Below are 27,062 nucleotides of genomic sequence, written 5' to 3' on the forward strand. Positions count from 1 at the left end.
TTTAGGATATTATTTGAGTCATGGTGGGAAGACTGACTTTTTTATCTGTTTGGTTTTGGTTTTTTTCCTAGCTTTTCTTTTACTTTTCCTTGTCTGTAGTTGCTTTTATTTTTTCCTTTATTACTAGTAGAATTATCAATGTGTGCAGTAGGCAAAAAGATCTTTTAGTTTTTTACTGAGAGATGACACCCATTTATATCATTTTAGTTTCTTCTGTTGGGTATTTGTTTTATTTCTGAGTCCCCTGTAACTTTTAGGATTGATAACATGGACAAATGCTTGTGTGTATGGGGGAAGATCCCAAAGTTTTTCCAGAGCTGTTTCTTCTGTCCTGGTCCATACTTACATTGAAGTTAATGGAAATTACATGTTAGATACACACATTAATGGCAGAGCATATCCCTGTAGGTTTTACTGGAAAAAATGACAATGCTAAAATAAACAGAGGGTGGTAGCAATATATTTCACTGAAAATGAATACTTACTTTGTTAGCTCAGCTGCTCTGGTACATGAAGAAAAGGGGCTGTCTTGTCAGATGCCCATAGGGCTTTGGCTCATTTACTTTTTAACATTTCCACTGCACTTGGCAGCAAATCAGCAAAACTGCCAAAATGCTATTAGACACCGATGAGACCAGGGTCTCTTCCACTCTCTGGCCTTCACTTGAGGAGTCTGAGTCAGGGCAACACCTATGTGAATTAAAGGCACTATCAGCGAACAGAAGCTTGAATAGGATCTTTAGTCATATATAGTCTATACATTCATCTTATAACTGTTACTATTAAAAATTGACTTTCCCTTTGTTGTTGTGTTTGTTTATTTCAGAGATCAGCATTGTATCATGGTTTGTGGGGAGGAGCAGAGAATTTCTTGTTTTCACTAGGATTCATTTTGGTTGCCCAGTGTTCCCAGGGAGCTGCTGAATGGTGTAGAACTAGGCATTTGCTCTGAGTTTGCTATGATTTTCTGTAAAGATGCCTTGCACGTTATGCTTGTTCACAAAGATTATAGTTTAATCTTGTCATTTCAGAATGAAATTACATGATCAGGTTCTATTAAGCACAAAAGGGGGAAGAGAAAGGGTTTGCATCTATTAAAAGAAAAAGGAAAAAAAAAAAAGCTACTGTTTTGCCATTTGCAAGGAGATTATTCTCTTTGTTTCCTTTCCACCTGCAACAATAGTTTATATTAAATACACTATTTGGGTGAGGTAGTCCTTCTGCACCTACTGAAGCATAGTGTCAGAGCTGGAGCAGGTATCATTTGGTGATTCTTTTGAGGGTTTGAAATATACTGCACTGCTATTCTGAAATCTTGTTGGAATTTTTTTCAGCAGGAAAACTGAATTATTTTTTTCCTTTCAGCCATGTTGCTGGGACTTTGCTATGGAGCTGCTGCCACAGTACTGTGTGCTAATATCCATCTCATTAGATAGCAGGAGAATAGCCAGTTTGTTCATGGAAACAGTGCTTCCCCAGACAAGTAATAATCCGCCTAATGTCAATGTCATGCTACAATCAGACTCTGACAAGGTTTGCAAATACCTTGAAAGGAACTGCTCATCTTTGAATGCTGTAGATCAAAGCCCGACCAGAACAAAAAGCAAGTATGCTGCATGTCAGCTGCAGTGCATTGTTGATGAGCACAGCATGTATAAGCAGAGGCCACCGCTATCATCACCAGCAGGAACAGCCAGATGGACTGGGCTGGTCTACTACTTAAAACCTTGCTACATAACCACAAAAACTAAAAATGAAGCTTAAAAACTCATTACTCATCTCCAGAGCTCCAGACTGTCTTTTTAAAGCTTTGAGTCCATTTTTAAGCAATGCCAAAGACTTTTTTAGACATGTCTGTTCTCAGGAACTTCTGTCTGTTTTTTGCTATTCATCAGGATATAATTAGTTCAGGGGAGGGAGAGGATGGAGGACGGCTGTTCAAGCAGAGGGATCATGCATAAACCCACCCAGCTCTGCCACAGATATGCATGCTCTGCAACTGGGAAAGTCATTTACTCTGTGTGCACTTATTTTTCCAACTGTGAAAAGGAGGCAACATCTCATCTATAACTGTAACTCAAGGCCTGATTCATTAATGCTTTTCCAGCACGCTCTACAGGATGAATAGTTAGTATACTGTGGGAAAAGACAGGACAGCCAACAAGATAAAATACAGGTTGTGCTGCACCAAGTGCCCTCTGGGTACTGTGCTTTTGAGTTAAAACCACTCATTTTCTCTGCTACAGTGTCTCTATCATCTCTGAGGGTTAAAAGGTTGTGGAAGGCCAAGGCAGGTTCTCCCTGTGTTGTCTTGGCTGTACTTTGCAGAGTGTGTGGGGCACGGTGAAGCTGGTGTGCAGAAGAAGTTTAATGTGTGGGTTTAAACTGACCTTCAGTTATGACCAGCAGAATTAAAAGTTGTCACAGACCAAAAGGACCTTACCCGATAATGTCTGCAGTTGAGTTTAGAGAATGTATCTTGATGGTGCTGTGCAGAGCTAGGGAGGCCTGTAGGAGACATGCATTCTCTGCCCTTTAAGCAGTGGGAGGCAGTGACAGCCCACGGGTGGGTAAGGCTGGGGAGCCTGTGTCTTAACCTTGGAAACCCATCTGGTGTTGCTATATGAGACAACAGACTGTAATGCTACCATCTGACAATTTTAGTCAATAAGATTACTTCGGGTGAAAACAAAAATTAAAAAAGAACAATCATTGAAAGGTTGTGTTTTTCTTTCTAAGATAATGTTTTTCCTTTGCCCTAGGCTGCCCTTGCAATGTTTTAATCTGGATGTTATATGCTGAGAACTTTTATTTCCCAGGAATACATCACCTAAGAAAAACGCAGAGAAGAGTCTCTAAAATGTATATATTTTTCAGTCTCTGTGAGAAAATTCTAGCTTTTTATCTTGTAAGAATCCTGTGAGGCTACAGCTGAGGGCATTTTCCCTCTGGGCACGTTCACAGGTGGGAAATCTTGCTGAAGCTTACTAGATTCCCAACTGAATCCCCTGAAGCATTGTTCTTCTAATGTGACATGATGAGAGAGTGAGTGCATTTACTATTAGCTGGATTATAGTTGTGCTTCACACCTCGTCAGTGCTAAGACCCCCCAAAAATGCAGAATCTTCATAAAAGAGTCCAAACCGGGTAGACAAGGGAAGAGTGCTCAAAGAAGTGAAGTGGATGTCCAAAGTCACAAAGTCTCATTCAAACAAAGCGTGACAGGTGGAGACATCCTCTTGATCTGCTTTGCAGGGCAGAAGATATACTTAACATTTTGATTTTTTTATTTTTCTAACAGATGTAGAGCCAATAGCACTTAGGCAGTACTTAGGCAGTCTTGGAAAATTGTTAGGCCTGAATTTGTATCACCTTTCAGTTCACCCTGATTTTAGTAATCTCAGAGCAAACAGAGTGAAAACAAACAAAAAAAAAAAAAAAAAAAAAAAAAAAAAAAAAAAAAGAAGGAAAGGAAAGAGAAAGAAAGAAGAAAGGATTAGAAAGGATTACATGACAACACTCCACTTTATTGCACTTAATGCAGCATTTCTGTGCGTATATTTTACCCCCACAACAAGGAGCAGACATTGACATTGTGGAGGTGCACTCTCACCTTGATTACACTGATATTTATGGAGAGACATCTTTACACTCAGTTTGGTTACTTTTGGGGTTGTTGTTTCTTTTTGTTTCTTTTTGTTTTTTTTTTTTTTTTTTTTTTTTTTGGGAATTCAGGAAATCAGCTTAAACATCTTTGTTCTTTGTTGTACCTATGCTATCTTCTTGAAGGACTACTTAGCTATAACTGTGCCAAAAAAAATTTGTTCCATTACACATATACCTTCTCTGTAATACATCTGTAATAGAAAATGGTGGGAAACTGACATACACTGACCACCAGAAGATAATTATCTGACTGATACTTCACTTCAAAATGCCTGAAAAATTACAATGTCAGATTGATGTTTATTTCTAAATACGTCCTGGAGAATGTTCCCTTGATCTTAGATCAGTCCATTGTCAGATTCCTTAAAGGCCACATAATTTATAAATGATATGAACTTCAGATGTATAATTCATGTGGAACATAAAATATGGTTTTAAATGTTTATATTAAATGGGTAAGGTGATCCTGCTTTAAATCATGTTTATGGCCTAGTTTTATAGGACAGGATCTCTTCTGTATGAAGTTTAGCACTTCTTACTTTTATTTTTTAACATTTATTGAAAGAGAAAAGTAACTGTGACAATAATATTGGCAGATAAATGGGCTCTTTTTGTGTTGATCTGTCACATTATTTTCCATTAGCTATTCCTGCACTTTCTGTGGATTCCTTTCAATGATATTTTTACTAAATGTTTTTGGAAGCGCAAATAGCAATGTAAGCTGCAGATCTTCCCATTACTGTTTTGACAGCGGAAGGCTAATGAAATTTCTTTCTGGGCAAAGAATTACAATAATTACATTTTAAGTTACACCACCTTGTGGATATAGCCAAATTGCAACAATCCTAGAAACCATTGCCATTATCATGTACAAGAAAGACTTTAAATTAAATAAAAATTAAAAAAAATAGGTCTATTTTTTCCTCTACTTCTCTCTCTTTTGAGCCTGAGGATTTCACCTAGAACTTTGCATTTCTCATTCCGTTGTGTAAAACCAACTTTACTGTTATCTCTTCTCAAAAGAGAATTTGGGGAAGTGTGGGTAATAATCCTGCATATGATTATTTTCTTACTGTGAAAATCTCAACCCTAATCTCATTCTGAGACATTTACTGGTTAAAGTAGAAAGTAAAAACTGACATATAGTGTCTGGTTCAAACAAATAGGAAATTTGCTTCTGCAGGCTCCTCTTTAGTAAAATATGGATTCACCAGTGTCCAAATTCCTAAATGGCTTAAGCCATATAAAAGCTATGTCTTTAATTACACCTTTGAAGATGTGACAAACACTAACTAATTTGACATTGAACAGTGTTTTGGCAGTAGTCTCCTTGAGATTTTGCTTTCTTTGAAGTGTTCACTAGAGTTATGCTGGCTTTCCTGTAATAGCAAAGGAAAATTGCAGTGCTAATTATTTCCATATAATACAAGATTTTTCTTTCCGCTTTTCATAACGATGTGAATTGTCCTAGAGTTTGCTTTTATAGTTCATGGACTTAGAAGTTAATAGTCATAAGTGAAAATGGGGTAAGTTTTCAGAAGAGTTTGTTGAATCAGAAATGCATTTTGCCTGATAAACTCCCAGAACAATAACTGTGTTGCTCTGTAGGTACGCACTTCTTTGTGCTGTGAATAATTAGGCACAGAATGCTGCTGACACACAGCTTTCAAAGCAAGGGAAAAGTAAGTGTTGCTATCACAACTTCAAAACTGCCAATATACCTTGGTCAGTGTGGAATTTTTTTACTCTTTTTACTTATATGTAGGTTGCTCTGAAAGTAATGCCTCCTATTTTTTTTTTTTCCTGTGGAAATTTCCATAGAAAAAAAGATCACAGTAACAGTTTGTCAGAACACATTCTTAGCTACTAAATACTATTTTTCAACACGTCTTCATACCAGTGATGAACAAGAGACTGCATGTAGTGTTCTAAAAAATCTACACTAGTGGAGATGGCACCATAAAGTATCAGCAAGTGTTGATGAACATTAGTAAATTTTTCCGCACAGAGGAATTCACTGACACACCCTTCCTTCATACTCACTTCCAGTCAGATGCCATTGTGTTAGACTGCACCTCTACTGCTATGTCACACGGCAACAAAATATGACATAATACTGGTGGGAAGACTCAACCTCTACTGCCATACCACCAACATCCACCTCTGATGTTGTGCACCAACATAATGAAATGGGAGGAATTACTTTTGGAGTAGCCCCTGTGAAAAACTTCCCTTACTAATACATATGTATATGTATATATAAAATTTATATGTGCAGGTCCACAAATGTTGGTTCTTATACTTATTTCTCTCATTCTGTTGTGCGTTGTAGTTCTTACTCTTCCTCATTCCTGGAAAAGTCATGCACTTTTTTTTCATGTTCTCTCTTTCTGAATCATGTTTCAACAAGCTGTTGTGCTTTTCTCCTCTGGACAGTTTACATTGTTGTCCCAGCAGGATGTGCAATTGTTTATTCTTTCTTGTCCTAGGAACAGTTCTGTTGTTTTTTTGTTTGTTTTTTGTTTGTTTGTTTGTTTGTTTGTTTTTGTTTTTGTTTTTTTTTAAAGTCACCTCAAAATAATAACTCTTCCACCCATGGCATGGTGGCCTGATAGTCTCTGCATCACATTCCTTCTGCTGTCATGATGTGTTGGTGCTTCTTTCATCTTCTGTGCTCATCCAGGTATCAATCCTCATTCTCTAATGTTCAAAGCATTGTCTTCATTGCTGGTATTTTCTAGCAGACGAGTGCTTGAAGAAGGCACACAGAACAGTGAGGTGGGAAACACCTGTTCAGATTCTGCTGTTTATTTTTATGTCACTCACATCTGAAGCTATTAATGAAAAAGGACATTGAGTGGGTTTGTAAGATGTACAGCGTAGTAGAATCCATAGAATAACCAAGGCTGGAGAAAACCTCTAGGGTCTTGCAGTCGAATCATCCACCTACCACCTATATGACCCCACTAAACCATGGCTCTTAGTACCACATCTAAATGTTTCTGGAACAACTCCATGGACAGTGACTTCACCACCTCTCTATGCAGCCTGTCCCAGCACCTAACCGCTCCTTCAGAGAAGAAATTCTTCCTAATATCTGACCTAAACCTCCCGTGGTGCAACTTGAAGCCATTCCCTCTAGTCCTATCAATAGTGATACAGGAGAAGAAGCCTGCACCCACCTCACCACAACTTCCCTTCAGGTAGTTGTAAATGGGAGTCATACTCGGAAGCCTCCAGTCATCTGGGACCTCTTTGGTTGATACAGAGACCAGCGTTTGCAGATCCTGTGTACTTAGTGGATCGTGAAAATGGATTATGAAAATGGATAATTTCCTATGGTTGATGAAGGTGGGGTGAAGGTTACCTATGGGGTAGATCAGGAAGGGATCTGTGCGCAGCCTTGACTTAGGAAGAGCAGGCTTCATTCTTACTCACAATGGAGAGAAAAGGGTATGGTGAAAACAGTACCAATAGGGAGGATACCATGAAGATAGAGCCAGGCTCTTTTCATTGATGTCTGATGCCAGGTCAAGAAGCAGGGAGTACAATCTGGAATACAGGAGATTCCATTTGAACATCGGGAAAAACTTCTTAGCATGCAGGAAATGAAGAACTGGCATGGGCTGCCCAGAGAGACTGTGGAGTTTCCTCCTTAGAGAGCTTCAAGAGCCGCCTGGACACGGGCCTGGGCAAACTACTCAAAGTGACTCTGCTTGAGGAGGAGTTGGACTAGATGACCTCCAAAGGTTCCTGCCAACTTCAGCCATTCTGTGATTCTTGAAGTAGTAACAAATAAATCTTTTATTGAAAAGCAGTCACTAAAGTTAAATAAAGGCCCATTTCTGAGTGCCAATTCCCAGAGCAGCTCTGGAGAATACCTCAGGGTATGAGTAGTGCTGCGTGTTTAAACCAGAGCTGGAAGAAATCAGCTGCCAAATTTTCCTAAGCTACTGTTTGGGAAGAATGGTGAAGGTAAAATGCTTTGAGAGCCTGTATAAGCCTGGCTATAATCAACAACCAGGGTGTATTTTATAAGACCTAGGGACAAGGAAACTTCCCTTTTAAAAGGAGATGGGGTGAGAAGTCGTGCCTTTGCTTGTTCAGAAACATGACTGTTTCTCAGACACCCAAGAAAACTAGTTTGAGAGGCTCCTTTGTAAAGTGTCATCCTCTGCCAGAGAGGTGGGCCAGATTCTGCTTCCTTCTGCAAGCTTTTCTTTCCAGTGAATAACTGGGATGTCTCTTCTAAGTGATCGTGTTTTTGTACAGTCACATAAACACCCTCTCAAATATGTATATGATATGCCCCTTGTGCCATTCATTCTCAGAAACTATCCTCTGATTGAGTGCTTCACAAAAGTGTTACAGTCATCTCCATTCAAACTGGTTATCTCCTTGTTTTCCTTTGAATCCACCTATTCTCTTTCCTCGTGTGATGATTATGGAGTACTGTCAGGTTAGGATGCTTTGCAGAAATGTTTGTTAGATAACAAAACCATGTACGTAACAACAGTTTCAAGGTTTCATGTTTAGTATTTTAAGCATTTAGGTTTCTCTGTGCAGATGGTAATATGGCACTTTTGCAACTTTTGCAACTTGATTGTGCCACATAGTAATAATGCTCGGGTTAGAAAAGTGTGCAGTATGAAGAAGAACTGATAAAAACTAGACAATAGTTATTATATTACATATTTTCTTTTACTATCTCTCTTAAATAAATAAACTGTATTATGATTCTCTCTGTAAGTTTGGAGTATGAAGGATGTGAAGTTAATTTGTCCAAGATAATCCACCAGGTTTTTAATGTGCCTTAGTAATTTATGTCATTTCAGTGAGTCGATATTGAAGCAATAACTGAAATATAGCAGCAAATAAAAAATGGGATATATCACATCAAATGTTTATTAAAGCAAGATCATGTCAGATAACCTGATATTTTCATTAAATGAAGATTTTAAATAACTGATTTTGTAGGCAAGGGAAAAATGTGATTTTAGTCTGTGTGGACTTCTGTAATTAATTTGAAATAGTACCACACAGAAAACTAACTATATTGAACAAGATGAAAAAGATGGGAAGAAGTAACAGAAATCTCAGATCAATGACAAACTAGCAATTTTTTATTTTTTTGTCTTGGAGAAGGAGGAGTTAATGGATTAAGTTTCTATTCCTGAGGTTTTTTTTACTTAATATTTTATTAATGTTCTTCAATTAAGAAACATGCTAGTGAGAGTTGTTTGTGACGCACACTTCATTGGTGTTGGCAAGATGTGGAGCATAGATTTTGTATTGGAATAGCTCGTATCCCCTGAAGGATGGAAGAGCAAATGAAGGGTTGATTTATTAGTAGAATATTGAAGGCTATGGACTTCAGGACTAAAGTGTTAAAAATGCTTTCTCAGCTCTGTTGGATGCTGTGTGTCAAGGAGGAGTACTGGAAGTATTGAAAAGATATTTTGAAGTATAGAAAGATGTGTGCATTAATCTTGGAGGTGATCACATGTTACCCTAGCAGTACAACTGCAAAGAAAAAGGCAAACATGGCTTCAGAACTCACCAAGTAAAACGTTTGTTGTTGCTAGGAGAATTTAAAGTCGTTGTTGGCAGGTATGAAAGGCTTCGTTTGAAATAAGACTGAATGAGCCTAAAATCTTTGGAGTATGAGCTGTTGCACTCATGGAAATGGCACAAGTACAGGCTACTTTATTTATTTATTTATTTATTTATTTATTTATTTTAATGAATTTTGAAAGAATAATTGAATAAATGAATGTAATATACTGGAAATAACACTTGTGTGTATCTCTAATCCTTGTGATCAGATAAATCAGCACCAAATCAGGAGAGCATGTTCTTATCTAGTGGCCCAATCAGGACAGATATGAGTTTTAGCACACATTGATGTGGTACTGTTGACCACATTGTTGTGTTGTTGTGCCCCAGCTAAGAATATGTTCTGCCTCTGGGAGAACAAGAAAGCCCTGCTTCAGTCCTCTGAGTCTTAGCTTTGCCTTACCATGAGGCTTTACGAAGCCCTTTCTAATCCCTTGCCACACACTTGCCAAACTGGGCTGTCTCTTAATAGAGGTTTTCATTACAGAGAAGTGGAAATTATGTTTTGCAGTTAAGACATATAAATACAGAAATATTTTCTGATGCTTCCTGCAAATGTGCTCTTTGTTTCTGATTTTATACATGTGACAACACAGATTATAGGAACGTGAAAATTAATTTCCAAGGCTGTACTTTCCCCCTCTTCCATGATGTGTACTGCTTCTTTTGTAACAGCTTTCTACTAGGGAGATCAAATTACTGATTTGGAAGATTTATTTATTTATTTATTTATTTATTTATTTATTTATTTATTTATTTTTAATAGAGCCTCATTCAACACCACGATTTAATTTGCCTTAAGCTGATGATCATTAATGATGTAATTCATTATGGTCATGAAACTTTTGTGTGGTTTGGAACCAATCTATTTGTTCTCTCCACAGTTACTGTTCACCATGGATCTTGTCAAACACCTCACAGCCACATCTGTAGCATGTACTTTGACCAAGAAGAAAGTCTCCATAAAATAAATAAGTAAATGCAGCTGAATTCCCAATTTAAATTAGGCCAATGTTAATATTGCCTACATTGTGTACTTAAGCCAGTTGCACTTTGTACTTCCTTAAAAGGCACTTTTTATACCGTGGAAGATACTACTTCACAAACAGGTTTAGATGTTTTTCCCCTAAGTGGTGAAGCTGAGAAGCTGAGGCAGCATGCAAAGCTTAAGCGACAACGTGTAGCTAATGCTCAAGCACCTCTTTCTGGCATTTCCGTGGAGCAGTTTAGGTGCGAGTTCACAAGGAGGTCAATGGTGTTCTGCTCCTTTGAACCTGTAAGGGTGATGTAACTGTGAAAGGGGAAAAGTTGAAGCTAAATAGTGTATTTTTCTCTTCTTCAAATGGTAAGATAGGGATCATCAGGTTCTCTGGAACCAGTATTATTTCTATTTTGAATTAGATAAAAAAGTTCGACTGTTAACCCTGGAGTAGGCAGGGAGGCCTTCCCAATGTTGCCAAGAATAAATTATGGAAAGTAATAAGAATATTAACAATATACTACATTAATTAAAAGAGTGACTAAGGTTGGTTTTGCATCACCCCCAAGAGGCAACATGTTGAGTAGAATTTTATATGGCATGTGCCTCTAAAACTTTGTCCAAACAAAACTATATCAAAAAGCCATGAGCACATATCAACCACAATGAATGAAGTAAATAATATCATCTTGCCTTAAGTATTCACAGCATGAATAAGCATGTGGTTGGAATAGGCAAACCAACAGAAGATGGGCAAAGTAATAATTATTGTTAATGCAAGTTTGAATCTGCTTGTGGTTTATGCTTACTGGAGTAGCTTTAAATGAGCAAAGACTGTAACTTTATCTTTTATTTTCCTTTTTTATCATTCTCCACTTCCTCCTCTGAATCTAGCAAGTCCAAGAATAGTTTAAGAGGGCAAAGGACCTTTTTCCTATCTCTTTATATGGAGAGGAAAATTTTCTGCCAAATTTTCTTAAGAGCAGATTAAAGGAGAGGAATTGAATAAGAACATTAACATAAAAATAACTTTTACAGCAAACCCTGTAAAAATGAAGAAAGAAAATGTAAAGATAAAATCCTTTGATAGCACAGGTCTTGGGCTAAATCCAAACCAACATCGCCAAGAAGAATTCTTTCTGCTTCTGCTGTACAGTACAGGCAAGGAAAGTTTACAATGGTAATCACACCCAATGTTTTTCAATCACTTTTTAATTAAACTCTTTAACATTTCTTCTCTCTCTCTTCCCCCCCCCCCCCCCCCCCCACTTTCTCTTTCAGCTTTTCACAAGTACTAGAAGAAGCTGGCTCTAATATTTGAGAAATGATCCCCTCTACAGATTCAACCCAATCTTCATAGAGATATTCCTGTAATTGAAGGCTCTGAAAAGTTCCTGTCTCTCTGGATAGACTGAGAACAACTCTGTCCACTTGTCCTTCTTTGCTCTCTCTTCCTCCTTCAGCCTATAGGATCTGGAAGCAGGTGACAAAGAAGGAGAGTCTTGGAGTAACATGGCTCATGTCAAGATAAAGGAATTTTCATTAATTTAAGTGCCATTCATTAGGAAACCTAGCCCTTTATTTACATGGCATAACATTTTTTTTTTTCCCCTTGGTCTTTATGTCTCTGAACTCTTATAAACTTCATATATACACACAGTGTGTATTGTCATGAGGCCAGATTATTCTATTTACTTTTTATCTTATTACATTGCTTTTACTTTTTTCCCCAGTAAAGATGCATTTGAAGCTTCTGTAATCAATGTGAAATTGCTTTCTATTAACTGAAACAATATGTATATGTACTAGATATAATGGGAACACAATACATTGTTGCAGTCATGGACAAAGAATAAGCAACACACAACAGAAGTGGTTAGTGCCTGTGGTATCAATTCAGTTTGCATTTATCCTAAATGTGTTGAGAACACTTAAGCCAAAAGTCAGTTTGAATGGCAAAAGAGAATAAGACTGATCAAAAGATTTAGGTGAGGGAGAAAAGACTGGCAAAAGATAGAGGAAAATAAAGGGGAAACATGAAAAAAGGATGTATTGTGAGGAAAAAGGAGGGCGAATTTGGAAGAAAGGAGATGATAGACGGTTTGTTACAAATAGTGGCAGAGAGATGCTACTGAACTGAAACTCACTGATGCCTTTTTTCCCATGAACACTCTCTTGAAATGAGACAAGTTTCACATCCCTGTTCTGTACTTTCATAGTTTTGCAAGCACTTTTCTTGATGTGAAGGTTTAAGAGCTCTTTATAGGTACCAGTGCTTACTTCAACCAATCAGAAAGTCAAAAAGTTTTCCTCTTATTGTATTTTTGGGAGATGTTATTCTGGAATATGTTGTAATCTAACTGTATCTTTGAGATTCCAATGAATATCCTCTCTCTTGCATTATTTATAATAACAATTGTTAATTATTTAAGTGCATAGTTACTGAAGTCAAAACAATTAATCTATATATTTGTAAGATAGCAAGGAGAGCTTATGCCATTACATAAATCCCAAATCTAATTTTGCATTCATTGTTGTATTAAAAAAAAAAAAAAATTAAAAATAAATATATATTTTTTAATAGCAGGACTAGACACACCAGCATTCTAGAATTTAATCTATTAATAGGTATCCTGCTTGGTGTTACAGCATTTACTAATTTGTGTGCAAGGTATACATACTAATAAACAATTTGCCCTATAGCTGTGGTTGAAATACATCAGCCTTGTGAAAGTCATACCTCTTTAAGAGTGTTACTGGCTTTGCTCAGAATGGCATAATAATAAGTTATGGTACTAATTTGTAACCTCACCTCTGTGAGCAACATTCAGGCAAGATCTATCCAGGCAGTTTATTAGATGGTGTATCTTGTTATGTATACTTGGGGTGGTGGGACTTTTTATTCTGTATTGTAGAGCAACAATCCCATTACGATGTGTCATGGGAATTTGGTTTGTGCAGGGCTTGGAGAACCAGCCAACATATGCATGCAAAATGCTCAGAAATTCTCTACCCATTGCTAAGGAATACTTCTGTACTTTGGAACTGACCATGTGGAGACAAAAGCTGTGTGAGTCCTGCTGGAAAGGTTGCCTTTATGCATCTTAGCCAGCTTTTGGGATTGTTTAAACCCAGAACTAGAAGTGTAAATGTAATGGATAGATTATCTATTACCTGAAAGTTTCCTGTAGAAATTCAGTCTAGATGAAATAAATGTTAATTCAGTATTAGCACTGAGGTTTTATGAATGAACAATTGTAGATAATTATGTCTTTAAATTTTTCAAAGTTTTTTAAGTCTGTGTGTCAGGAATAATTGTGATAAATAGGAATAAGTTAGGCTTTTTCATTTCCTTGAGAATGTTGCTTCTTTGGCTTATCAAAATATTCCAAGGATGACTCTTAGCCTGCTTCCACCAGATTAAAACCTGTTTGTAGATGCAGTATGTCAGAATACACTGGGTCTGAAGTCTCTTTCTGGCTCTATGCTTAACACTTGAGGAAAAGAAGGAATTGTTTCTGAAATAAGATATATTTTCTTGAGATTTGTATTTGAAGCTACTCTAGAAGCTTTTAGAATTTGAGTAAAATGCTTTAGTCTGTAGAGTCTAAATTAAGCAATAAATTCAATATTATGTTATTAGGCATTAATCATGCTGGCTGAGGGTTGTTTTTATTTTTCCAGAACTGCTAAGACAACCCGGATATACAGTGCCTATAAAATCTAATGGGAGCTACATACATGCAACTCCTGCACAGTTTTGAGAGTCTCTGCTGTAGTGACTTTATGACTCTATTCCAAAGCAATTTTGGAATCCTTTTGCCTCTTTCAATTTCAAAATTTAAAAATATGTGAGTTCTGAAGTGCTCCACCTTTAATAACAGTAAAGGAGCAAGGGGACAGCAAACAGGGTCATGACATGGATTAAGAATACTTTTGATAGATTAGGTTTATGTTAACAGTTTGGTTCTCTTTGGAATGGAGATTTGAGAAATTTGCTTATTTTGTTATTTTTTGGTTGGTGTTTTTTTTTTTTGTTTGTTTGTTTTTGTTTTTTGTTTTTTGTTTTTTTTGAATAAGTCACTCTTTCTGCAACTTTCATTTGCTCTGCTTTCTTCATGTCATCATTTCCTTGCCCTCAGGAAAGACTGCCTGACTTGTTTGTGTAAACCTGATGACAGGACTTGGACAAACTGGAAGGTAAGGAAATCACTATGCTCCTAATTCTAGGAGCAAGGCAAACATGATCCATAGTTCAGGTAACATTTGGATTTAATAATTGTTCTACAGAGGGGAGGGACATTGCCCAGACAGAAAGCAGCATTCATAGAAGTCAGTCCGAAAAATGGAGAAGGTATATTCAATCCTTTGAGATTTATTTGTGTAAATTTAGCTTAAATGGAAAACAGAAACTACATAATGCTGTAAAATTGTTTAATGGTCATAGCTTAGCCAAGTCCCTGAGGATAAAATGCTTAAAGAAAATAAGCAACAAAAGAAATAAAATTAAAACTAAATACTATCAAGTGCTCTGTAAAACAATCTTGAAGACTATCCAGAAAGTACATCTGTTGTTGGATGATGAAAATGTGCATGATAAGCAACTAAATAGCAGTGCCACTGGCATGGCAGAATTCATTTTAAGCTAGTCAAGATAAAATCGTGAAACAATTGTAACTACCTCTTTGTATCTGTAGATCTTAGTGCTTTACAAAATAAAACATAACAACTAAATGCCCTTTCAAAGATGGAGAAATCCAACTCACAGGCACAGTTTATACAAGGCTGTGTGTTACTGCACTAATACAGATGGAAATAAAAGGGCATAAAACAATTAGTGTCCAAAGAAGGCTACCAGGATGGTGAAGGTCCTGCAGGGGGAAAAGTATATACATATATACATATACTAGATATATATACATATATACATATGTTCTAGAAAAAGTGTATGAGGAGCAAACTAAACTCTTGTAATTATATTACTTGATGCAATTCATCATGTAATACATTACTAATTATTACTAAGTTTTAGTAATACTTATGTATTTAGGTCTTCCAAATGTCAAGATGGAAACACTTTATATTTGGATGCTATTGGCACTCCTTGATACTAAATTGCTGCTGAAGCACCTGCATTCTTAGGGACTCTGGATTGTTCTCGTCCTTGTACCTCACTCAGCACAAGTCAACTGAGGTTCAGATCACACTGCGGCAAACACAGATAAAACAAGCTTGTGCTGATTTAGAACTGTGATAGACTTGAATGTGTGGTGAAAGCCAATCTTGGGCACCAGCCATATAACTTACACTGGAAATAGGTTTTAAGATAGGTTGCATTTCAGTAGCACCTAGGTTTTTAATAATATACAGACATAGTTAACTGGCAAGGCTGCAGTGTTGCATGTCAAGGATTAACTCTCTACATTAAAATTTTTAGAGAACTTGCCAAAACTCAGAGAAGAATAGAGCCATAAAGCTCTTCTAGTCAACACTTTAGATTTGGAGTGACAATGCCTGGAGTCTGCTCAGTGTTAAGGCTTCCTCTAAGATGCATATACTCACCAACCATTGTCTCCATTTACTTGCTTAAGCTAGTATTTGGAAATGCCTCTGGACAAAGATTTTTTTTTCTGACATACTTTAAATTCAATTTATAGCCTAGCCAACAACTAGGAAGTGAGGGATCCTGGTTTAAGCTCTTTCTTCCCTGGATCAATTTTTATAGTTCCAATTTCCCATGCCTGTGAGAGTGTGAAGGTGTCTGCTGGCAGTATCTGTCTAATCTCCCATTTTGAAATTGTTTCTTTTCAGTTCACAAAAAATGGGACTAAATCCTGGTTTCCTGGGATAATGCCTTCAGCAGCAGTCAAGCACAGGCTTTGATTTAGTTTTGCTTCAGGTATTTCTGTGTTTTAGAAAGAACTGAACAGGAAAGATTAAGAACATGGGTGAAAGCTGTTTCAAGGGGTATTTTTTTTTCTTTTTTTCTTTTTTTCTGAGTTCTTGCACTTTCCTCCTATTTTCCCCTGTTTTCTCTGTGACATTATCAAATATCTGAGTCTTTTATAATCAGAGGGAAAAGCGTGAAGAGATGCTTATTATAGAAAAATAAAGAGCCACAGTAGAAATCAACTAGCCAAAACTTACAACAAATAAGTGAGCTATTTATAGGCCAGATAGTGATGAAAATTATTTTTCTTTCATATTTCCAAATATTGTAAAAAAATAAAAAAAAATCTGTTGCTTTATACTCTGCCATCACTTGCATTTGTTGACAATAGAAGAATGGAAAACACCAAGAGACACATCAGTGAAAATGTGTTTGCCATTAGCTAGCATTTAAAATAGTGGCTTTTTTTTATTATTTTATTTTATTTTATTTTTTTCCTGCATCACATAGATTAACAGAACAGCATTTTAGGCAAAGAAAGTCCTTACCTAGAATTAGAAGTATTGAAAATAACATTAGGGAGGAAAAAACTTGTAAGAATAGATGCATGTGATCTGGAGTTGAAAAAAATTTTAGTAGGAATACATTATAGTAAAACACTGTTTGGTTGCTCTGTGTTGTCAGAGGAAGGCCAAAGTAGAGGAAGTAGAGGAGTTCTAGACAGTACGTGAATTTCTAACAAGAAAACAGCACCTAGAAAAACAAAACAAAACAAAACAAAAACATCTGAATTTAAATTTAAACTTTTGATAGGAAGACCATTAAAACTGAGAGAAATAAGAAGCTGAACTAGTATTAGTTAGGGCTCTTAAATGGAGGTAATGAGAAATTAGGGCATCTATTACAAAAATCTGATATAAACATAGTATATCACAGAATGGGTTTTTCATCAGGAAAGAGTTAATGTGACATACACATCCATTATCACTGAATACAGGACAACCTATTGCTTTCTGCTGGTGGGGGGAGCCTGACTTGCCAAGTGTAAATTGGCGTAGATGATACCCTAATTTCTGTAAAATCAGATAATGTTTTAAGGGAAAGCTCTGTCTTGTTTAATTTTCATTCTTCCTTGATGACTAGAACTAGAAAAACAAAATACCATGAAAAAGGTATGATTGACAAAGTTTCTCGATAACAAAAATGAGAATGAGTGCAAATTTTTCTATTGCTTTACCTCCTCTTCAGAACAAAGCACTCATCTAAACAGCTGACCCATTTTGTTCACCCACTAATATTGCTTTAAATACTTTCTTCTGCTGTTTTCTTAAAACCCTCAAAGTTCTGTATAAATACTGCATGAGCTTCTACTTCTCTTCCGTCCCTTAAAGTCTTCATTCTTGCTCACTGTTGGTTTTAGTTATTCAAGTATACTATTTTTATCTGGCTTGATCTGAGGTAGAGCTTTAATTATGTTATTTTTATCTTGAGAAGCCCATGTATATTATGCATTGTTTAACATCCACAATCTAGCCCCAGCATTGCTTGTTTGATAAATATTAGTAATTAAAGAGTTATAATGTTTGTGAGAATTGTACTTGTCATAATTAAAAATGCATGAAGGACAGTTGTACCTGTAGAGCTTTAATTAATGCAGAACAAACAGAACTGAAAATAACATATTTTAATTGTTAGTCAGGTGTAGATTCCCATGAGAGAAGTAACTGAAATCCTCTTTCAAGTGTTCTAAAGAAATGATGATGTTTCTCTGCCCCTCTCAATCTGAGTTTCTGGGTTTGTCCAATCTGGGGAATAGTGAGGGAGAAAACTTAGAGAAAGCTGAAAAAAAAAGGATATTATCTTCCTACCTGAGTAAACTCAGTGGGAATCCCTGAGTGAAATATATTCCCTTTTGTGAATATAACCTGAATATGCAAAAACTTGATACAGAGCAGTAAGATCCTGGTGACATCATCAGGACTAAGTAAAGCATCTCTAGAGACAGATGCCTTTGGGATTTGACTTTGATGTAAAACATGTGAAGAAAATTTATATTCTATTTGTTGTCTGTATCTTTATGCAACTCTCTAAATCTGTGATTCTGAATATGCTCATTTTGCCTTTATGTTATGACATGAAATTCAAGTGACTTCATATTAACTGTTTAAAGTTGATGCAGTAATGCATAATATTCCTGTGGGGCATGATGATTTTGAAATGTAGCAGCCTCGTGTTTTTCCAAGATATCTGAGAAGTAACAAGTTACTGTTAATGTGGAAATTTCTGAAAGAGGGAAGATGATCTTTGCATGCAGCAAGACATTACAGAAGATCCTGAGGCATCATTGTCCCACTCTGAGGACAATTCTACAGAAACAGAGTTAGTGGTTAAGGATGAATATAGACACATTCACTAAAATGCTCTTTAGATGAATTTTAGAACAAAATGAGTGATAGCTTCAGTCATAAAAAAAAAGATTACAACACACTTCCCGGATTCTAAGGACTGCAGACTTTCAGGTCTCCATGTTTTGGGGTACTCAGGATTGCAATTCTTAAAACTATAGTATCTAAAAATATGGTAATTCAAACTATTCTTTCCTTATAGGTGAGCCTCATGTGGCACATAAACAAGTTAATCAGAGCTAACCAAACATTTAAGGAGAAAAAAAAATCGCATCAGATTAACTTTCTGGATGAGAGCTCAAAATCATTGCAGTGTACTGGTTTTGGCTTTGAGTTTTGGGTTCTGTTTAGGTTTTGGATGTGGGTTTTATTTTTTTGCTTTGTTTTCATATGTCTTTTTAAGAATGGAGTACTCCCTGAAATAAGTTACACAATTAATTAACAGCTCTGTTAGACAGACTTTCTATGTATGTGCTGTTAATAAGACAGACACAAAATTTTATGATCTAATAATTTTTGAGCAGGAGTGTTAAATCCAGAGAACGGGAGGGGAGCAGGAATCTGCATTAGGAGATTTTCTTGACAAGAAGGGTTTTGTTTATGCCACTGTAGCAGCGTCAAGGTTAGTGATTTAGAGCAGTTAGGCATGTTGGTGTCCAAAGAAAAATGGGACTGGATGAAGGGTGTGCTGCGGTGCTTTCTGGACACCGCCATATCCACAGATGAGCTTAGTCTCCTAGCTCATGCCCCATGCAAAATGGGGAGCTCCTAAGTAAGAACAAAGCTCTTCTCAGTCTGCTTGCCCATTACATAGCCAGATGGAGGATTCAGTGTCTTGGTGTTCATAAAATACAGGTCACCATTCCAATCAATAGAGTTGGTAAATATGGAAAAGCACATTGTTCAACTGAAACCTAGATTTCTGAAGTTAATGGGCTAAATTTCTAGCAAACAGAATGTAAATGAGCTGGATATAAGTTCTACTCAAAGTGTTCATGAAAATCAATACATCAACATGGTGAGGATGGAGTTATCTTATAAAACTATATTTCTTGCTCTTTCTATAGATGCTAAAGAACCTAGGTGTTCTGTTTGCACAGCAGTACAAAATGCTGTATTTCAGATACAACAGAAGTGATGAAACAGACCTATATTTTGCCTGTATCCAACCAGTCCCAACCTGTATTGAAACTGCAGCACAGTTTGTCTTTAAAAACATTTGAGGAGAAATAAGTGCAAGTAAGGAGACTTGACTGGCCACCCATTTAAATGCCTCTTTTCCATTTAGAGGGCTGATTCATATTCAAAAGAAGCTCCACTAGAGATGGCAACATGGCTATGATCATAAAATCAGCATAAGTAGCATCAGAAACAGATCCATTAGCTCCAATTAGGGAGTGTAATGTGATCTTATTTCATTGCACTGTATTCAGGCTGTAAGGCTGTTATTCCATGTGACAGACATTTGTTTTTTGGCACTTAATTTGCACATAAAATTAATGGTAATGTATCCAAGAACTGATGTTACTAATGTACAACATTAGCATTGCTTTCTCTATCCCCAACTTCCGCTCAGAAAAGAATTTAAAAAGATAGAAAATAGCTTAGACTCAGAGGGATAACAATGTTTGCTGTCTTCTATAGTGAACCATTTCAGCAGCATGAAGGAGGTGATCCTGCCCCTCTACTCTTTGCTGGTGAGGCCTTACCTGTAGTACTGTGTCCAGATTTGAAGTACTCAGTACAGAAGAGACATAGACCTGTTGGAATGCATCCAGAGGGAGGCCACAAAATGATCCAGGGCACAGAACACCTTTCCAGTGAGGACAGGCTGAGAGCTGGGGCTGTTTCATTAAGGTCCTTTATTGAAAGGGAGCTGAACTGGATGACCCTTAAAGGCCCCATCCAACTCTAAGGTTTCTATGATAAAGTAGAGAGACTATTATTTGTTTGTCATGGTGCTGTAAAATATTTCAATTAGTTGAACATTTCTATCAGGATACAGCTTTTTGCTTCTTCTGGAAAAAGGAAAATTCTGGCGACAGATTTTTGCCTATCTTAAAACCTTTCACCAGCTGACTAACCTTCAAAGTTTAATAGCCGGAAAACATCTCTAGGCAAAAGTAAGACAAACAAGTTCAACCAGGAAATGTATCATGCTTCCAACATGTGGCAACATGAGTGCCTCTTCACCATCTGTTATTTGTGTGAGGATTTTATTATGTAAATGACGGTACACACTGCGCTCTAAACAAAGGAAAATGATTCCCCTTACAGTATGTTGCAACTGCCAGGCTTCTGTGTCAGCTCTGAAACAAATAGTGAAAACAACAAAGAAGTGTCAGACAGTTCTACTTGACCTCCCAAAAGGAGGAAATATTGTTAAGAGGAATATTTTTTCATTTATTATTACCTGTAAAGACAGGTAATTAAGTAGGTAATAGCAGATGGGTGATAACTGCTATGCTAAAACAAACAAAAAACACATGCAGATCCTTTGGTTGCTCTGCTTCTTAAAAATGAAGGCAACACTTAAAACAAATTGAAGAAAATCCTGCAAAATTATGGAGAGTTCTAAAACTGTCTCTTCTCATGGTGAGCCAAAAATATGGGTCTGAGCTGTTAAATCATCTGCAACAGACAAAATCTATTGTTGTGGGTTAGTACTGGAACTATGTATCCTGCCCTGCATCGTGGTTTAAAATTTCCATTAAATTACCAATTTAAATTGAAATGTAATTAACTTAACTGGCATATTTTTGGCAACTGTGATAAAGAAAAAAAAACATTCCCTATGCTACACTGGATCGAGTAAAAACCCATAGGAGTTCTAACAGTGGCCTTTAATCAAAGTCTGCAAAGACACAAAGGCTTTGAGCTAATCTATGCCAAGCCATGTTGGACAGCATGGCATTGCCTAGAGCATCCTTCTGGTGGCATTTAAAGCACCTGGTGCCCTAGGAAAAGAAATTGTATACAAGGCTGTAAATTTTCTGCTTTCTTTATACCCACCTACCAACCAAGAGTAGATGTTAGAATTGCAGTATAATATTTAATGGGAAAGAAAATGCACCAGTTGTATTAATATATTTAATGTTTTGTAGTCAAATGGTTATCTGCACAAACACTTCCTCATTGTGAATTTTATATGGCTAAAAGTAATTAAACTATCATGGCACTCGTGGTTTTAGCTTAAATCTTAATTTGATAACTGGAAAAGATGTATGGAAAAGGGATTAATCATTTATTTATTTATTTATTTATTTATTTCCAAGAAAACTTAAAGAGAAGTAATTGAAGCCAATTCCAGACTTGACCAAACTGATAATTTAGGAATGACTGGTTACTTGCTACATTGTCTTTGTATGATTTCTTATACTTGGATATGTCAGCTTTTCCTGACTTAATTATGATTAAGTGTTGAACTTTACAGATAACCAACTGCTGTTGTTGTTATATCGATTGGTTGTTTTTATTAATGTGTTAAATTTTGTGGTTGCAACAGGAACATATTTTGTGATAGAGCAACTAATATCCAGATAATTCTGCCACAAAACTATCTAGTAGCCCAGTTTTAGCAGATACTCCTTTTGTTTTTGTATTTATTCTTTTTCCTTGATTATTCATTCTTATCCAGTTTTCTTGAGGATAATTCTTAACACTGTTTTCTTGCTAAAGGACAAACTTGTATTATTATTTTTTTTAGCAGAGCATTGGGAGAACAAAATACCATTACAACTCTTACAAACATTGGTTTGGGGTGGTTGTTTTGTTTGTTTGTTTTTTACATTTACAATTATTTTGTTCCACAAAATGTAGTTTCTGCTAACACTTGTCATACTTTGCTTGTAGAATTAGAAATCAGTGACATGGTGGGTGGCAGAAAATCCAGGAGATTCTTGGAGACCATCAAGGACAGCTTCTTGGCCCAGGTATTAGATGGACCAACCCAAGGTGTAACCTTACTGGACCTGGTGCTCACCAATGCAGAGGAGAGCATTAGAGAGGTTAAGACTGGAGGCAGCCTGGGCTGTAGTGTCCATGCCTTGGTGGAGTTTGCAATCTGGAAGAATGTGGGCCTGGCAAAAAGCTAAGCTAGGACCCTATACTTCAGGAAATCAAAATTCTGGCACCTCAAGGAACTGCTGAGTGGGATCCCTTGGGAAGCTGTCCTTAGGAGCTTGTGTGCAGAACAGAGCAGACAGCTCTTTATGGACACCCTTCCGGGGAGCACAACGGCTCCCCATCCCCCAGCAGAAGTCAAGCAGGGGAGGCAGTTGACTGTTGTGTCTGTGAAAGGACCTGCAGCTTAAACTGAGGGAAAAGAGGGAGATGTGGAAAAGAGGGAAGTGGAAGTAGGGTTGTGTGGACTGGGAGGAATGCAGGGCTGTTGTTCATGTGTGTAGAGATAGATTTAGGAAAGCCAAAGCACAGGTGGAGCTGAACTTGGTGAGGGATGTGAAAGATAACAAGTAGGGGTTCTACAGGCACTTAGGCAGGAGGTGACAGGCCAAGGAGAGTGTTCCCCCTCTGTCTACTTTGCTGTCATTTGAATTTTATTCTTTCCACAGTGATCTGTACAGATGTAAATTCCTTACGTACAGCACAGAGCTGAATTTTGTTGTAACTGTAGTGTTCCTGTCATTTTTCCACCATGCAGTGTTTCATATATCACATGATTATTACTAATTATTCTAGATCCTGAAGCATTAAAGGGGCCCATTCAAACGGGAATGCCAATGTTCTTCTTTTTGTTGAGATACGAGATATTATATGAAAGTATAACTAAGCATTCCAATGTAACGATTACTATTTTTCTATAGTTTGTGTATGTAAACTAATGAAAATTAATGAAAATATGTATGGCTGAAGTCTTCATACTCTAAAAAGCCTGGAAATTATCCTATTAATAACCCATGCAAAGTTACAGCCAGTGATCTGTTTTCTGTTTTTCAGAATGCCTATGCATAGAGGAAGAGTCTCATTCACTCAAGACTCAGTGATTTAAAGAGGAGCCAAAAGGCTCGTGAAGATTAGTTCCCTCTAGCCATGTTTGCTGTGGTGGGACTTCAGCTCATGGAAGGTTTTATTGCCTGGCTGCTCCTGGAGGTCCACGGAAAAAGGACAAGGCCACCATTTCCCAGGAGCTTGGATGAGGCTGCCACCACACTCAGACTAAACCATGGGGTCACAGGAGTGGGATGCCAAGAGACATTTTATAATGACAGGAGATGCCATCATGTGAGTCTGAAGCTCCAGCCATCAGAAGTTCCTTCCAAGGCTTTTGTCAGTCACTGGGAGTCTTAGGAGGCATGAAAAGTACTGACTAGATTTCTAACCTAACAACTTCTCAGAAGAAAATGTTCCATTTCTAGTTTTGGACTCCACGGAAACTAGGAAATGAAGTTGTGGCTTGGATTCAGTAATTATTTATGGCATTTGGGCATGTAAAACCCTGGTGAGCCATAAACAAAATGAAAGAAAGGACAATTGTAAACAAGGTCTTTCAGTGATAAGTGGAGGTATAACAATACAACAACTACAGCAACTTCAATCATTTTCCTATATTTAGTACCTCAAAATTCAAGTTGACAGGCATGCCTCACCTAAATTCTGATATTTGTCATCTCCTGATTTACAAGTGCTTGGTTTTGCAAAACAAATAAAATTCTTGCCGTTACTTAATGGTGCTGAAGATATTTCTTCTTTTACCTTGCATTATCTTTTTCTTTTTCTGTGGCTACTTGTATCTGTAACCAGTCATGTCTTTAAATCCTTCCATAGATAAACTGTCTACAATTTTCTCAAACTTCTATTTCAAGTCACACTGTTTTTTCCCCTTTCTTTCTGTATCATCAGTGTACAATCTCCAGAGTACCAAGCAACTCACAGAGCGTCTTGACAACCTGCATCACATTGAACTCAGTGTCTGAGAGTCAGTATTCTTTGCATCTGCTAATAGCTTTGAGCAAGTCAGTTTATTTTTCAGTGTTTCACTTTCTTCCCTTCATTTCTAGTAATGCAGATAGAGCTATTCTCTTTTCTGAGCAAAATGTAATCTGGTAGATAGCAAATTGGGTTGGTAGCAGGAAAAGGGGAGAGCTTTCATCATCAGAATAACATGGACCTAAAGATTTTATAAATTAAAGGCCAATTATTCCCTGGGGTGCATGGAGGGCTTTCCACAGCAATCAGTCTTGTGAATCTGAAAGCAGAATAGAGCCTTAACTGTCTGTATTTGGACTTTGTCAGGCCATTTGTTTGTGACCAGAATTGTATTGTTGCTCTGGTTTTCAATAAAGGGATGTTCGCTGAGGCATCACATTGATATTTTTGAAGTACGTTCCATGTTTTCAAAGAATCAAATTTATCAACAATGAATTGAAATGTCTAGCTGTTTCTGTATGCTGTAGAGATTTCACATTGTACTGCTGTGCATGTGCATTCATTTTTCACCTGCTGGATGTAATGGGAATGAGTTCAATACATGAATGAAAGCATGTTAACAGGAAAGTGACTTGACCAAACCATGCTTCTTCCAGATAAAAACACCCTGCAAAACAAAAGCTGAAGTCACAAGCTTGTTTTCATTAATCATAAATCAGAGATAAACCCAAAATAGTATAGTAGGAGGCAATGTTGGCAGTAGACCTGTGGGATTTTAACAAGCTCAGCTCCCATTCTTTGATTTACCTGTGTCTAGGTTAACCACTATCTGAAAGAGTTTTGTGGGAAAGTCTCATCTTATTGTCTTAAATAGAAAAGCTGACTATTTGTGGAAAATCTTTTCAGGCTTTCATTTCCAAGTCCTGTACAAGGCAGACCTTTTATCTGAGGCATTAAAAATCCCTCAATAGGTGTATAAATTATGGCCTATAGTAAGGACTTTGGGACATTCCACTGAGTTATGTTCACAAAATTTGAGTTAGGCTGCTTTTCCAGCTGATGCATATGGCTCACAATCCTGAGAGCTGAAAAGCTTCTTGAAAGATGAAGAGGCCAACCAGGCTGATTCTTTGGATGCTGAACCTCCAGAGTTGCCTGCTAATAGGGCACACAGAGCCATAACTGAAAGTGCCTGGTTACTATGAGACACATCTACACTTCTGAGACCTATGGACCTCTGTCTACAACAAGGTTGACAGGACTGGTATTTTTTTCTGCAGTATTTCACAGCAAAAAGAGCAAGGCTAGAGATGAAAGTCTGAAAAATCTCTTAAAGGAGTAATTTAAGTCTAGGATGAAGTCTTGAAGTCCCTAGTACAGATGAAACATCCAACTATATACTAGGGATGGGTCAGAAGAAGAAAAGAGGAAGAGAAAGGAAAGGAAACCACATCCAAGGAAGGTAATTCTGTTTGGAAAAAATGTCTCATACAGTTTGGCACTGAACTCTTACCATGCTGTTGCCAACTTGCAAGTTCATATGAGGTTTATAGCAAGTTACAGGAAGAATAAAATGTTAATCATGTGCAGAACCTTAGTGTTGTATTCTTGCCATCTATTTCAACAATAATAGCATACAGACTAAGAAGTGATTACAGAATGACATAAGCTTCTTTTCCACTTGAATTTGAAAATGTATTTCCATTTAAAGTTTAATTTTTATGTGTTTCATCCAAAATTAAGAAAACAAGAGGATGCGATTTCCAAGCACTATATATAGGCAGGATCTGGCATCAAATTTTTCTAAAAGTTATTAGCTGTGTTAAAAGTAGTGACTTTTAACATAGTACATAAAAACTTACTAATCAGCATTTTATGGTGGCTGAAAACCACAAAGGACAAGTTGAAAAGTGGGGGAAATCAGTGATAAGGGTAGTTACTCAACAAAATACTTAACTGCATGTCAAAGCTTGTATCTTCTTAACATATTACAAAACCTCCTATTAAAGACTGGCATTTAAAGTGTAGGAGATCTATTGAAATGGGGTCTGAGCCTGGATATAGAACAAAAGAATAAAGAGTATTTAATTCTCATTTTAAGAGCTGAATTTTTTTGTTGTTTTATTATTTTTTCTTTATTTTAAATTCATAATGATGAATTTTACTCTCATCAATTCAGGTCAAAGATCTTAATTCATGTAAACTTATCATTATAACATGAATAAGTAAGCCTTTCATTAATGAAATTTCATTATAAAGTCTGCTCAGCTGATAAAACTTTTCTATTTCTGAAATTGCATATAAGTTATAATCACCTCCTTGAAAACCTTCTTTCTTCTCATAACTGGCTTCAAACTTGGTGGAAAGTGTTTGGTCTTTTCCTTTTGAACAGTACAAATGACATTCCAATTTTTGTCCATGGAAAATCTGTGCTTTCAAATACAATGAGCATCATTATTATCACCTTAGTACATGCTGGAGTCATCCTGAGGTACTGTAAACACTGTGCTCAGGAATTCATATATATGTAGCAAAAATATATAATTCTGTTTTTTGTTGTTGCTGTTGTTTTGTTTTTTTTTTTAATTGAAATTCTTCAGAAGCTTGCTTGGGATGAGTG

The 27,062-nt window shown here is 36.8% G+C and overlaps 1 protein-coding gene across 16 annotated transcripts in view; it reads left to right on the forward strand.

Annotated features, from left to right (window-relative positions):
• LOC107322457 (uncharacterized) overlaps nucleotides 1-24,886 on the forward strand; it is a 416,365-nt gene extending 391,479 nt beyond the window's left edge. For 4 of the 16 annotated variants that reach the window (XR_014938924.1, XR_014938908.1, XR_014938925.1 and 1 more), the window contains 3 exons: nucleotides 11,543-11,744; nucleotides 14,404-14,461; nucleotides 23,513-24,886. Coding sequence is in view for 1 of the 16 variants with exons in the window: in XM_085527597.1 (XP_085383723.1) it covers nucleotides 1,366-1,764 (399 nt within the window). In the remaining 15 variants the exon portion in view is untranslated. Of the gene's footprint in view, nucleotides 1-1,365; nucleotides 3,415-10,166; nucleotides 10,258-11,542; nucleotides 11,745-14,403; nucleotides 14,462-22,408; nucleotides 22,489-23,512 lie in introns of those variants that run through there. The other 12 variants (XR_014938960.1, XR_014938944.1, XR_014938931.1 and 9 more) reach the window with 7 other exon arrangements.
• The last annotated feature ends 2,176 nt before the right edge of the window (nucleotides 24,887-27,062 follow it).

Source organism: Coturnix japonica, chromosome 1 (genome assembly GCF_054131305.1).
Source record: "Coturnix japonica strain WE chromosome 1, WE-NBRP24, whole genome shotgun sequence".
In the NCBI taxonomy this organism is placed as follows: domain Eukaryota; kingdom Metazoa; phylum Chordata; class Aves; order Galliformes; family Phasianidae; genus Coturnix; species Coturnix japonica.